We start from the raw sequence: 10812 nt of genomic DNA, 5'->3' as shown, positions 1-10812 counted from the left end.
GGGGGAGGTATGAGGTCGGTGGAGGTCTGAGGTCGGTGGAGGTCTGAGGTCTGTGGCTCCAGGTTTGGGCAGGCAGCTCTCTAGGAGGCAGGGCTGGGGGGAGGTATGAGGTCGGTGGAGGTATGAGGTCTGTGGCTCCGTGTTTGGGCAGGCAGCCCTCTAGGAGGCAGGGCTGGGGGGAGGTATGAGGTCGGTGGAGGTGTGAGGTCGGTGGGGCAGGAGGTATGAGGTCGGTGGAGGTATGAGGTCGGTGGAGGTCTGAGGTCTGTGGCTCCAGGTTTGGGCAGGCAGCTCTCTAGGAGGCAGGGCTGGGGGGAGGTGTGAGGTCGGTGGAGGTATGAGGTCGGTGGCTCCGGGTTTGGGCAGGCAGCCCTCTAGGAGGCAGGGCTGGGGGGAGGTAGGAGGTCGGTGGAGGTGTGAGGTCGGTGGAGGTCGGTGGCTCCAGGTTTGGGCAGGCAGCCCTCTAGGAGGCAGGGCTGGGTGGAGGTGTGAGGTCGGTGGAGGTATGAGGTCGGTGGCTCCGGGTTTGGGCAGGCAGCCCTCTAGGAGGCAGGGCTGGGGGGAGGTAGGAGGTCGGTGGAGGTGTGAGGTCGGTGGAGGTCGGTGGCTCCAGGTTTGGGCAGGCAGCCCTCTAGGAGGCAGGGCTGGGTGGAGGTGTGAGGTCGGTGGAGGTATGAGGTCGGTGGCTCCAGGTTTGGGCAGGCAGCCCTCTAGGAGGCAGGGCTGGGGGGAGGTATGAGGTCGGTGGAGGTATGAGGTCTGTGGCTCCGTGTTTGGGCAGGCAGCCCTCTAGGAGGCAGGGCTGGGGGGAGGTATGAGGTCGGTGGAGGTGTGAGGTCGGTGGGGCAGGAGGTATGAGGTCGGTGGAGGTATGAGGTCGGTGGAGGTCTGAGGTCTGTGGCTCCAGGTTTGGGCAGGCAGCTCTCTAGGAGGCAGGGCTGGGGGGAGGTGTGAGGTCGGTGGAAGTATGAGGTCGGTGGCTCCGGGTTTGGGCAGGCAGCCCTCTAGGAGGCAGGGCTGGGGGGAGGTATGAGGTCGGTGGAGGTGTGAGGTCGGTGGAGGTCGGTGGCTCCAGGTTTGGGCAGGCAGCCCTCTAGGAGGCAGGGCTGGGGGGAGGTATGAGGTCGGTGGAGGTATGAGGTCGGTGGAGGTGTGAGGTCGGTGGAGGTCGGTGGCTCCAGGTTTGGGCAGGCAGCCCTCTAGGAGGCAGGGCTGGGGGGAGGTATGAGGTCGGTGGAGGTATGAGGTCGGTGGAGGTGTGAGGTCGGTGGAGGTCGGTGGCTCCAGGTTTGGGCAGGCAGCCCTCTAGGAGGCAGGGCTGGGGGGAGGGATCTGAGGCCCCAGCAGCAGACACATCACTTCCTGGGCAGGCTGAGGGAGGCAGTGCGGGATTTGGAGGCTCCGGGCTCAGTATTGGGGTGTGTGGAGGACTGGAGGTGAGATCATTGCCCAGACGGTGACGTCACACTTGTGCACGGGGCAGCAGGGGGTGGCCCGGGTTGTGGGGGTGACCCGGGGCTCCAGTCTGCAGCACGTGTAGTAAACATATGGAACACATGGACCCCCACCCCTCCCCCTGCTACATTAACTCCTTCCCTGCTGCATAGTTCTCCATCATTAACCCTTTATTTCCTGCAGCGTTAACCCTTTCTTTGCATATCTCGAACCTCTTGTCACTACTCTTGTGCATTCTGTTCTACTTACATCATAACAGCAGAAAATGTAAGGTGTGTGCGAACAGCGAAATCCTGACTACTGGGGGGCAGGACAGCGGTGCCCTGACTACTGGGGGGCAGGACAGCGGTGCCCAGACTACTGGGGGGCAGGACAGCGGTGCCCAGACTACTGGGGGGCAGGACAGCGGTGCCCAGACTACTGGGGGGCAGGACAGCGGTGCCCAGACTACTGGGGGGCAGGACAGCGGTGCCCAGACTACTGGGGGGCAGGACAGTGAAACCCTGAAGACTACTGGGGGGCAGGACAGCGGTGCCCAGACTACTGGGGGGCAGGACAGTGGAGTCCTGAAGACTACTGGGGGGCAGGACAGTGGAGCCCTGACTACTGGGGGGCAGGATAGTGGAGCCCTGAATACTGGGGGGTAGGACAGTGACGCCCTGAATACTGGGGGGCAGGAGGACAGTGACGCCCTGACTACTGGGGGGCAGGACAATGGCACCCTGAAGACTACTGGGTGGCAGGACAGTGGAGCCCTGAATACTAGGGGGCAGGACAATGACATGCTCAATGTTGAGGTGTATGTGGTGCCCTCGGACCCGTGTCCTCTGAACAATTTTGTGATGTCCACCCTGCACCATTGGAGGGGGGCCGTTGTTTTTGGGGTACTTACGCTCATTTCCTCTCCAGGGCACCTGGTCAATCGAGGCTTCATCTTCGGCTGGGATGGGTCCCGGGGAGGATGAAGTTTTGGAGGGAGAGGAGCTGAGTGATGAGGAGGGGGCTCGTAACTGGACCCCCCAAGAAAAAGCTCTACATGAAGCCAAAGTGAAGGCGAAGGCTAAGCGTCGCATCCGCCGGACATCATCCCGTGATTCCACCAGGGAATCTGAAAGCGCAGACCACCAAGCAGATCCCATTAGCCCTCGAGAGAAGGGGAATGACAGAAAGTCACGAATGGGCAAAGGGCGAGGACTGCCCAAGAAAGGTACAAAGTGGACTACTAGTGGCAGATAAGGAATGATGTAAGGGGCAGTGGGGAGGGAAGGGGCCAGGACTGTAGATGTGGAAGTGGTTATTGCCAATGGGTGGCGGATGCCACAAATAGAAGTGGTCAGTGTCCAGGATCAGCTGGTGTTGTGGAGTAGAAGTGGTCAGTGTCCAGGATGGGATACCGTGATGGAGTAGAAGTGGTCAGGATCAGATGCCGTGATGGAGTAGAAGTGGTCATTGTTCAGGATCACCTGGTGTTGTGGAGTAGAAGTGGTCAGTATTCAGGATCAGATGCCGTGATGGAGTAGAAGTGGTCAGTGTTCAGGATCAGATGCCGTGATGGAGTAGAAGTGTTCAGGATCAGATGCCGTGATGGAGTAGAAGTGGTCAGTGTTCAGGATCAGATGCCGTGATGGAGTAGAAGTCGTCAGTGTTAAGGATTAGATGCTTTACTGGAGTAGAAGTAGTCAGTGTCAAGGATCGGCTGCTGTGGTGGAGTAGTAGTGGTAATTGTCCAGGATCGGATGCTTTACTGGAGTAGAAGTGGTCAGTGTCAAGGATCGGCTGCTGTGGTGGTATAGACGTGGTTGGTGTCCATGATCAAATGCCGTGATGGAGTAGAAGTAGTCAGTGTTGAGGATCAGATGCCTTGATGGAGTAGAAGTGGTCAGTGTTCAGGATCAGATGGAGTAGAAGAAGTCAGTGTTAACGATCGGAAGCTTTACTGGAGTAGAAGTAGTCAGTGTCAACGATCGGTTGCTGTGGTAGAGTAGTAGTGGTCATTGTCTAGGATTGGATGCTTTACTGGAGTAGAAGTGGTCAGAGTCCAGGATTGGATGCCACGGTGTAATAGAAGTGGTGAGTGTCTAGACTCGAATGCTATATGGTGCAGAAGTGGTCAGTGTCGAGAATCAAGAGTTGAAATGATCAGTGTCCAGGATTGGATGCGTTGGTGGAGTAGAAGTGGACCCTGGGTTGGAAAAGCAGTCAATGTTCTTTGGTTATGAAAAGTATCTAGGGTCTAGAAAGATATTGGGAGGCATGAAGGAAATTATAATGTGGATGTTTCTGTAGGAGGTGCTGGTGGAAAAGGTGTCTGGGGAGCTCCAGGACAGGTCTACACCTACCAGGAACCTGACGCTCGAGACCCCAATTATGATGAAGCAGCTCAGGTAATAGCAGTGCGCGGATGACTAGAAGACAGGGAGATGGAGAGGACAGGCTGACACTGAAGATGCACAGGTAGAACCCTTCATAGATGACAGGGTGGTTCAAGGAGAGCAAGGGAAGATATTCAGGATTGTAGGTTGTGTGGTCTCCCAATGTACAGAAGGAGGGAGGATGGTCACATTAGTGGAGGGGGACATAAGAGGGTGGACATGCCTTCATACTATGGTTTACCAGGGTCATTACCTAGTAATGGGTACAAGCTAGTTATTGATATCTAATGACGGAAGTGGGAACAAAGCATTGAACGTATGTACTGTGTCCACCATGTGAGGTTTATAAGGCATAGTAGGATCATGAGAAGACGGCAGATCTCCCGTGAGAACCGACTTTGTTGTTGGTGTGTGTATAATGAGATGTCCATGTGTCCGTCAGTCACTGGGCTCACTTAACAGGGGGACACGGTATATCAGAAGGTGGTCCCAGAGATGGATGAGAGCGGAATGCAGAAAACGGTGCAGCCCATGGTGCAAGAATACTTTGAGCATGGAGACACTGGGGAGGTTCTAGTAAGTATCTGACTATGTATTATGTGGTGGCCTAGTCTGTAGCAAGTAGACTCACAACTGAAGTTGTATTTGTGATTGCAGGCTCTTCTGCGGGAGTTGAATTTGGGGAGTCAGAGATCTGGGGTTCCCCGTCTTGCAGTTTCATTGTCCCTGGAAGGAAAAGCTAGTCACCGTGAGCTAACTTCTCGCCTCTTGTGTGATCTGTGTAAAGTCTTGTCTGAAGAGAACATGGCCCAGGCCTTTGACAGATTGCTGACTGACCTCCCTGACCTCATCCTGGACACTCCTGAGGCTCCACAGGTAATGACAATATGCCGGATGCTGATGCGGGCATCATCCTACCATATCGGTCACCCTCTCTTCTGCCCGTGGTTTGTGCACTGGCAGGATGTTCACATTGCAGCGGGCTATGTCTGATACTTCGTGTTGTCTTGCAGATGCTGGGCCAGTTTATTGCCCGTGCGGTTGCGGATCACGCTTTGCCATTAGATTTTCTGGATCGCTACAAGGGACGAGTTGACTGTGAGCAAGCGCGGTGAGAGGGCTGGTGGAAATGCCGGGAATGATGCATGTCAGCAGGCGGGGTCATCTCAAGGCAGGGCCTGTCCTCTTTTACAAAATGTGGCTCTTCTCTCCTTTTACTGAATGACTTATCATTACTCTGTCGGAGACATTTACTTGTCATACCATTGCTCTTCCTGCCACAACTGCAGGAGATATGCCCCACATAGTGACCCAGAGCTACTAACTTGGGTGCTGGTGCTTCACCATCCTGTCTCCATGGCCACTTCACATCCATGCTCCTTCTCCCTCTTCTCACTGCTCTCGACGGGTTTTCTCAGGTTTTCACGCTGTCTCTCCATGCTGATGATATCCATCTTGTGTTTTGCTCCCCTTTCTGCTCTTCTCGCCCTGTCTCAGCTCCTCATTCCTTCCATCCCTGCCCCTTCTCCCTCTTCTCACTCCTGTCGTCGGGTTTTCTCAGGTTATCTCATGTTGTCCCTCCGTTTTGTGTCTTAATCTTTCTGCTCCTCTCATCCTGTCTCATCTCTTCATTCCTTCCATCTATGCTCCATCTCCCTCTTCTCACTCCTCTCGTCGGGGTTTCTCAGGTTCTCATGTTGTCCCTCCATCTTGTGTTTTGCTCCCCTTTCTGCTCTTCTCATCCTGTCTCAGCTCCTCATTCCTTCCTTCCCTGCTCCTTCTCCTCATTCCTTCCATCCCTGCCCCATCTCCCTCTTCTCACTCCTCTCGTCGGGGTTTCTCAGGTTCTCATGTTGTCCCTCCATCTTGTGTTCTGCTTCCCTTTCTGCTCTTCTCATCCTGTCTCAGCTCCTCATTCCTTCCTTCCCTGCTCCTTCTCCTCATTCCTTCCATCCCTGCTCCTTCTCCGTCTTCTCATTCGTCTCGTCCGGTTTTCTCATGTTCTCTTACATTGTGCCTCCACGCTGATGATATCCATTGTGTTCTGCTCCCCTTTCTGCTCTTCTCATCCTCTCTCAGCTCCTCATTCCTTCCTTCCCTGCTCCTTCTCTTCATTCCTTCTCACTCCTCTCATCCGGTTTTCTCAGGTTATCTCATGTTGTCCCTCCATCTTGTGTTTTGCTCCTCTTTCTGCTCTTCTCATCCTGTCTCGGCTCCTTATTCCTTCCTTCCCTGCTCATTCTCCTCATTCCTTCCATCCCTGCCCCTTCTCCGTCTTCTCATTCGTCTCGTCCAGTTTTCTCATGTTCTCTTACATTGTGCCTCCACGCTGATTATATCCATTGTGTTCTGCTCCCCTTTCTGCTCTTCTCATCCTCTCTCAGCTCCTCATTCCTTCCTTCCCTGCTCCTTCTCTTCATTCCTTCTCACTCCTCTCGTCGGGGTTTCTCAGGTTCTCATGTTGTCCCTCCATCTTGTGTTTTGCTCCCCTTTCTGCTCTTCTCATCCTGTCTCGGCTCCTCATTCCTTCCTTCCCTGCTCCTTCTCTTCATTCCTTCCATCCCTGCTCCTTCTCCGTCTTCTCATTTGTCTCGTCCGGTTTTCTCATATTCTTTACATTGTGGCTCCATGCTGATGATATCCATTGTGTTCTGCTTCCCTTTCTGCTCTTCTCATCCTGTCTCAGCTCCTCATTCCTTCCTTCCCTGCTCCTTCTCCTCATTCTTTCCATCCCTGCCCCTTCTCCCTCTTCTCACTCCTCTCGTCGGGTTTTCTCATATTCTTTACATTGTGCCTACACGCTGATTATATCCATTGTGTTCTGCTCCCCTTTCTGCTCTTCTCATCCTCTCTCAGCTCCTCATTCCTTCCTTCCCTGCTCCTTCTCTTCATTCCTTCTCACTCCTCTCGTCGGGGTTTCTCAGGTTATCTCATGTTGTCCCTCCATCTTGTGTTTTGCTCCTCTTTCTGCTCTTCTCATCCTGTCTCAGCTCCTCATTCCTTCCTTCCCTGCTCCTTCTCCTCATTCCTTCCATCCCTGCCCCTTCTCCCTCTTCTCACTCCTCTCGTCGGGTTTTCTCATGTTCTCTTACATTGTGCCTCCATGCTGATGATATCCATTGTGTTCTGCTCCCCTTTCTGCTCTTCTCATCCTGTCTCAGCTCCTCATTCCGTCCTTCCCTGCTCCTTCTCTTCATTCCTTCTCACTCCTCTCATCCGGTTTTCTCAGGTTATCTCATGTTGTCCCTCCATCTTGTGTTTTGCTCCTCTTTCTGCTCTTCTCATCCTGTCTCAGCTCCTCATTCCTTCCCTGCTCCTTCTCCTCATTCCTTCCATCCCTGCCCCTTTTCCCTCTTCTCACTCCTCTCGTCAGGTTTTCTCATATTCTTTACATTGTGGCTCCATGCTGATGATATCCATTGTGTTCTGCTTCCCTTTCTGCTCTTCTCATCCTGTCTCAGCTCCTCATTCCTTCCTTCCCTGCTCCTTCTCCTCATTCTTTCCATCCCTGCCCCTTCTCCCTCTTCTCACTCCTGTCGTCGGGTTTTCTCATGTTCTCTTACATTGTGCCTCCATGCTGATGATATCCATTGTGTTCTGCTCCCCTTTCTGCTCTTCTCATCCTCTCTCAGCTCCTCATTCCTTCCTTCCCTGCTCCTTCTCTTCATTCCTTCTCACTCCTCTCGTTGGGGTTTCTCAGGTTATCTTATGTTGTCCCTCCATCTTGTGTTTTGCTCCTCTTTCTGCTCTTCTCATCCTGTCTCAGCTCCTCATTCCTTCCTTCCCTGCTCCTTCTCTTCATTCCTTCCATCCCTGCTCCTTCTCCATCTTCTCATTTTTCTCGTCCGGTTTTCTCATATTCTTTACATTGTGGCTCCATGCTGATGACATCCATTGTGTTCTGCTTCCCTTTCTGCTCTTCTCATCCTGTCTCAGTTCCTCATTCCTTTCATCCTTGGTCCTTCTCTCTCACCCCACTCCTCTCGTCACATTTTCTGATGTAATCTCATGCTGTCTCTTGCGGTTCCTTCTCACAGGGCAGCTTTGGACCGTGCCGCAGTGTTATTAAGAATCAAGAGGGAAATTATCCGATTGGACAATGTGTGGGGTGTTGGTGGGGGACAGAGACCCGTTAAACACCTTATTAAGGAGGTAAGAGCCATGGTTGGAGGTTCCCTCTTCCTGGCTGGTCCTGAGATGTCATGGATGTGTCTTCTTTCAGATGAACTTGATCCTACAGGAATTTTTGGTTTCTGGACAAGTGTCTGAGACGGAGCGATGCCTGCAGGAGTTGGAGGTGCCACATTTCCACCATGAGCTTGTGTATGAGGTATTGATATCTGTATCTCTGTGATGTGATGTCGTTACTCAGAAGATGGGATATGGTGAGGGTCTGGGGAAAAGGTGATATTTCTCTTATTTTCCTCATCCCGGTGTCTCTTCATTTACAGGCTGTGGTTATGGTGCTGGAAGGCTCTGCTGAAGGCCATGTCCTGAAGGTGGTGAAGCTGCTGAAAGCTTTATGGGAGAGCGGCCTGATCACCCTGGACCAGATGAACCGGGTACTGCTCTGGTCACTTATATGTGTGTATGTATCATATTTTGGTGCCATTCTCACTGTCCAGTGTCGCCCAGGGCTTCCAGCGTGTGTACTCGGAGCTGCCGGACCTCACCCTAGATGTCCCATTAGCCCACAACGTGATGGAGAAGTTAGTAGATCTGTGCTACAAGGAGGGAGTGATTACCCAACAGCTGCTGGACCAGTGTCCCTCCAGGTGAGTGCTCCTCTATAGAGCTGACCTTTGGACAGTTTGAGTTGTGCTTTATGGTAAAATTAGGGTAGACAACACATTAACCCTTCTGTTCTTCACTCTTGTCTACTACAGGGGCCGCAAACGCTTTGTGAGTGAGGGAGATGGCGGGCTTATCAAACAGTGATTTCACCCTGAAGTAACTGATGCTTCTGAGGGATCGGGGGGCTCTCCGGGGAACTTGTCATGACAATCAGTTTATCCAAAATAAAGAATGGAAAGCTGAGTAGAGCCGTCTGGTGTTTGATTGTCTAGAGATATTAGTCAGACATTGAGGCCATGTGCACACGTTCAGTATTTTTCGCGTTTTTTTTCACGTTTTTTCGCTATAAAAACGTGATAAAAACGCTAAAAAACCACTTACATATGCCTTCCATTATTTTCAGTGTATTCCACATATCTTGTGCAAATGTTGCATTTTTTTCCGCGAAAAAATCGCATCGCGGAAAAAAAAAGCAACATGTTCATTAAATTTGCAGAATTGCGGGGATTCCGCACACCTAGGAGTGCATTGATCTGCTTACTTCCCGCACGGGGCTGTGCCCACGATGCGGGAAGTAAGCAGATTATGTGCGGTTGGTACCCAGGGTGGAGGAGAGGAGACTCTACTCCACGGACTGGGCACCATATAATCGGTAAAAAAAAAGAATTAAAATAAAAAATAGTTATATACTCACCTTCGATGGCCCCGGAGTCTTCCCGCCTCTCAGGTGCACCCTGCCGCTTCCGTTCTATAGCTGGTGTGTGTGAAGGACCTGCGATGACGTCGCGGTCACGTGACCGCGAAGTCATCGAAGGTCCTGCACACACCATCTATAGGAACGGACGCCGCTGAGGATATCGGCTGTCTGCAGAGGGTAAGTATAACCATTTTTTTATTTTTTTTTATTATTTTTAACATTCTATCTTTTACTATTGATGCTGCATAGGTTGCATCTATAGTAAAAAGTTGGTCACACTTGTCAAACAGTATGTTTGACAAGTGTGACCAACCTGTTAATCAGTTTTCCAAGCGATGCTACTGATCGCTTGGAAAACTTTAGCATTCTGCAAGCTAATTACGCTTGCTAAATGCTAAAAAAAACGCAAAAAAAATGGGAAAAAAACGCAAAAAGAAACATGCGGATTTCTTGCAGAAAATTTCCGGTTTTCTTCAGGAAATTTCTGCAAGAAATCCTGATGTGTGCACATACCCTGAGGCACATAAAGTCAAGTGTGCGAGCTTATAAATGAGAGATCGCTCAAGCTCTGCCCAAAGTGGCTGCTGAGGCCTTGTAGGAGCTCATTAGAAGCTGCAGTCAGCAGAGCACTAGAGAAAGGATTGTCCAGCCGGTCTTCTGGTGTCGCTGTGTAATCATCTTTCCAGACCTGGGGAAGGGCTTGGTTGTTGATAACTCTGCTGGTTGTGGCAGGGAGGACATTAAACTGAATATTGATGGAGCACAAAGTGGTGCTCAGTCACCACTAACTTCATAGACATATTATAAGAATAAACTAAATTAAGAAGGTCAGAAGTCTAGAAACATCCCACAAGTTCTGCAAGACGTGTTTTCTCAACCGCTCATGCCTATATGGGATCTAGTGACAGATCCGCCTTAAGGGAGGTGTAGACCTTTTATCCATGGAAGGGCCTACTTTGTGCAATGGGAACTCCTCACCTGGCCAGCAGAAAATGATGAAAAAGTGTAGAAAAATGTAAGGAACTGTCCTGTTTGAAATGTTCAATTCCCCAAGTCTGGAGGAAGTGCCGAAGCGTTCGGACCCTTTAGATTCCTCCGTATAACCAAACACCTAAGCAGAGGAAGATCAGAAATGAACAGTGTCCTCTGCATCTGCACATCGCTCCACATGATATGCCTTGTGTCCTCTGCAGGCCTTCTGCCTGAATTATTGGACCCAAGATGTCTCCAGATAGTGTTTTCATTAGTAGGTTTCTAGGTGCCTGCACTGTGATAACAGCTGATAATGATAGACCTTTGTTCCTTATGTTGGTTCTGTGAAATTCCAAACCACTAGATGTGCAAACATGGTCCTCCCAGAAATAAGGCTTTCACACAAGCCTAAAAGAGTAGGGCAAGTCTAATCCTAACAAGGTTCACATAACGTGTGCAGCAAAAGAGAAGTCCTACTCCCTTCTAGTCGACGGGAGGAGGATGAGGATTATAGGTCATTAA

At 51.3% G+C, this 10812-nt stretch overlaps 1 protein-coding gene across 2 annotated transcripts; it reads left to right on the top strand.

The window, feature by feature from the left end:
- Positions 1-1300: 1300 nt before the first annotated feature.
- Positions 1301-8864, top strand: LOC143793469 (programmed cell death protein 4-like). 2 transcript variants are annotated; one of them, XM_077280469.1, is made up of 11 exons: positions 1301-1436; positions 2365-2662; positions 3742-3839; positions 4290-4403; positions 4485-4703; positions 4841-4938; positions 7865-7979; positions 8050-8157; positions 8279-8389; positions 8463-8602; positions 8714-8864. In XM_077280469.1, the coding sequence occupies exons 2-11, from the start codon at positions 2401-2403 to the stop codon at positions 8763-8765; spliced, it is 1317 nt and encodes a 438-aa protein (XP_077136584.1). In that variant the 5' UTR covers positions 1301-1436; positions 2365-2400; the 3' UTR covers positions 8766-8864. The 2 variants fall into 2 exon arrangements, with proteins under 2 accessions (XP_077136584.1, XP_077136583.1); XM_077280468.1 differs by having other exon boundaries at positions 1329-1727.
- The last annotated feature ends 1948 nt before the right edge of the window (positions 8865-10812 follow it).

This window comes from Ranitomeya variabilis, chromosome 1 (assembly GCF_051348905.1).
Source record: "Ranitomeya variabilis isolate aRanVar5 chromosome 1, aRanVar5.hap1, whole genome shotgun sequence".
NCBI lineage: Eukaryota > Metazoa > Chordata > Amphibia > Anura > Dendrobatidae > Ranitomeya > Ranitomeya variabilis.
The sequence above is the reverse complement of the archived record's forward strand: the minus strand, read 5'-3'. Positions and strand labels throughout refer to the sequence as shown.

Bases quoted from the DNA above. Each gene is read 5' to 3' on its own strand.
- LOC143793469 (XM_077280469.1), top strand. From the start codon at position 2,401: ATGGGTCCCGGGGAGGATGAAGTTTTGGAGGGAGAGGAGCTGAGTGAT. The intron at 4,404-4,484 runs GTAAGTATCTGA...TTGTGATTGCAG, and splicing joins GAGACACTGGGGAGGTTCTA to GCTCTTCTGCGGGAGTTGAA. The intron at 4,939-7,864 runs GTGAGAGGGCTG...TCCTTCTCACAG, and splicing joins GTTGACTGTGAGCAAGCGCG to GGCAGCTTTGGACCGTGCCG.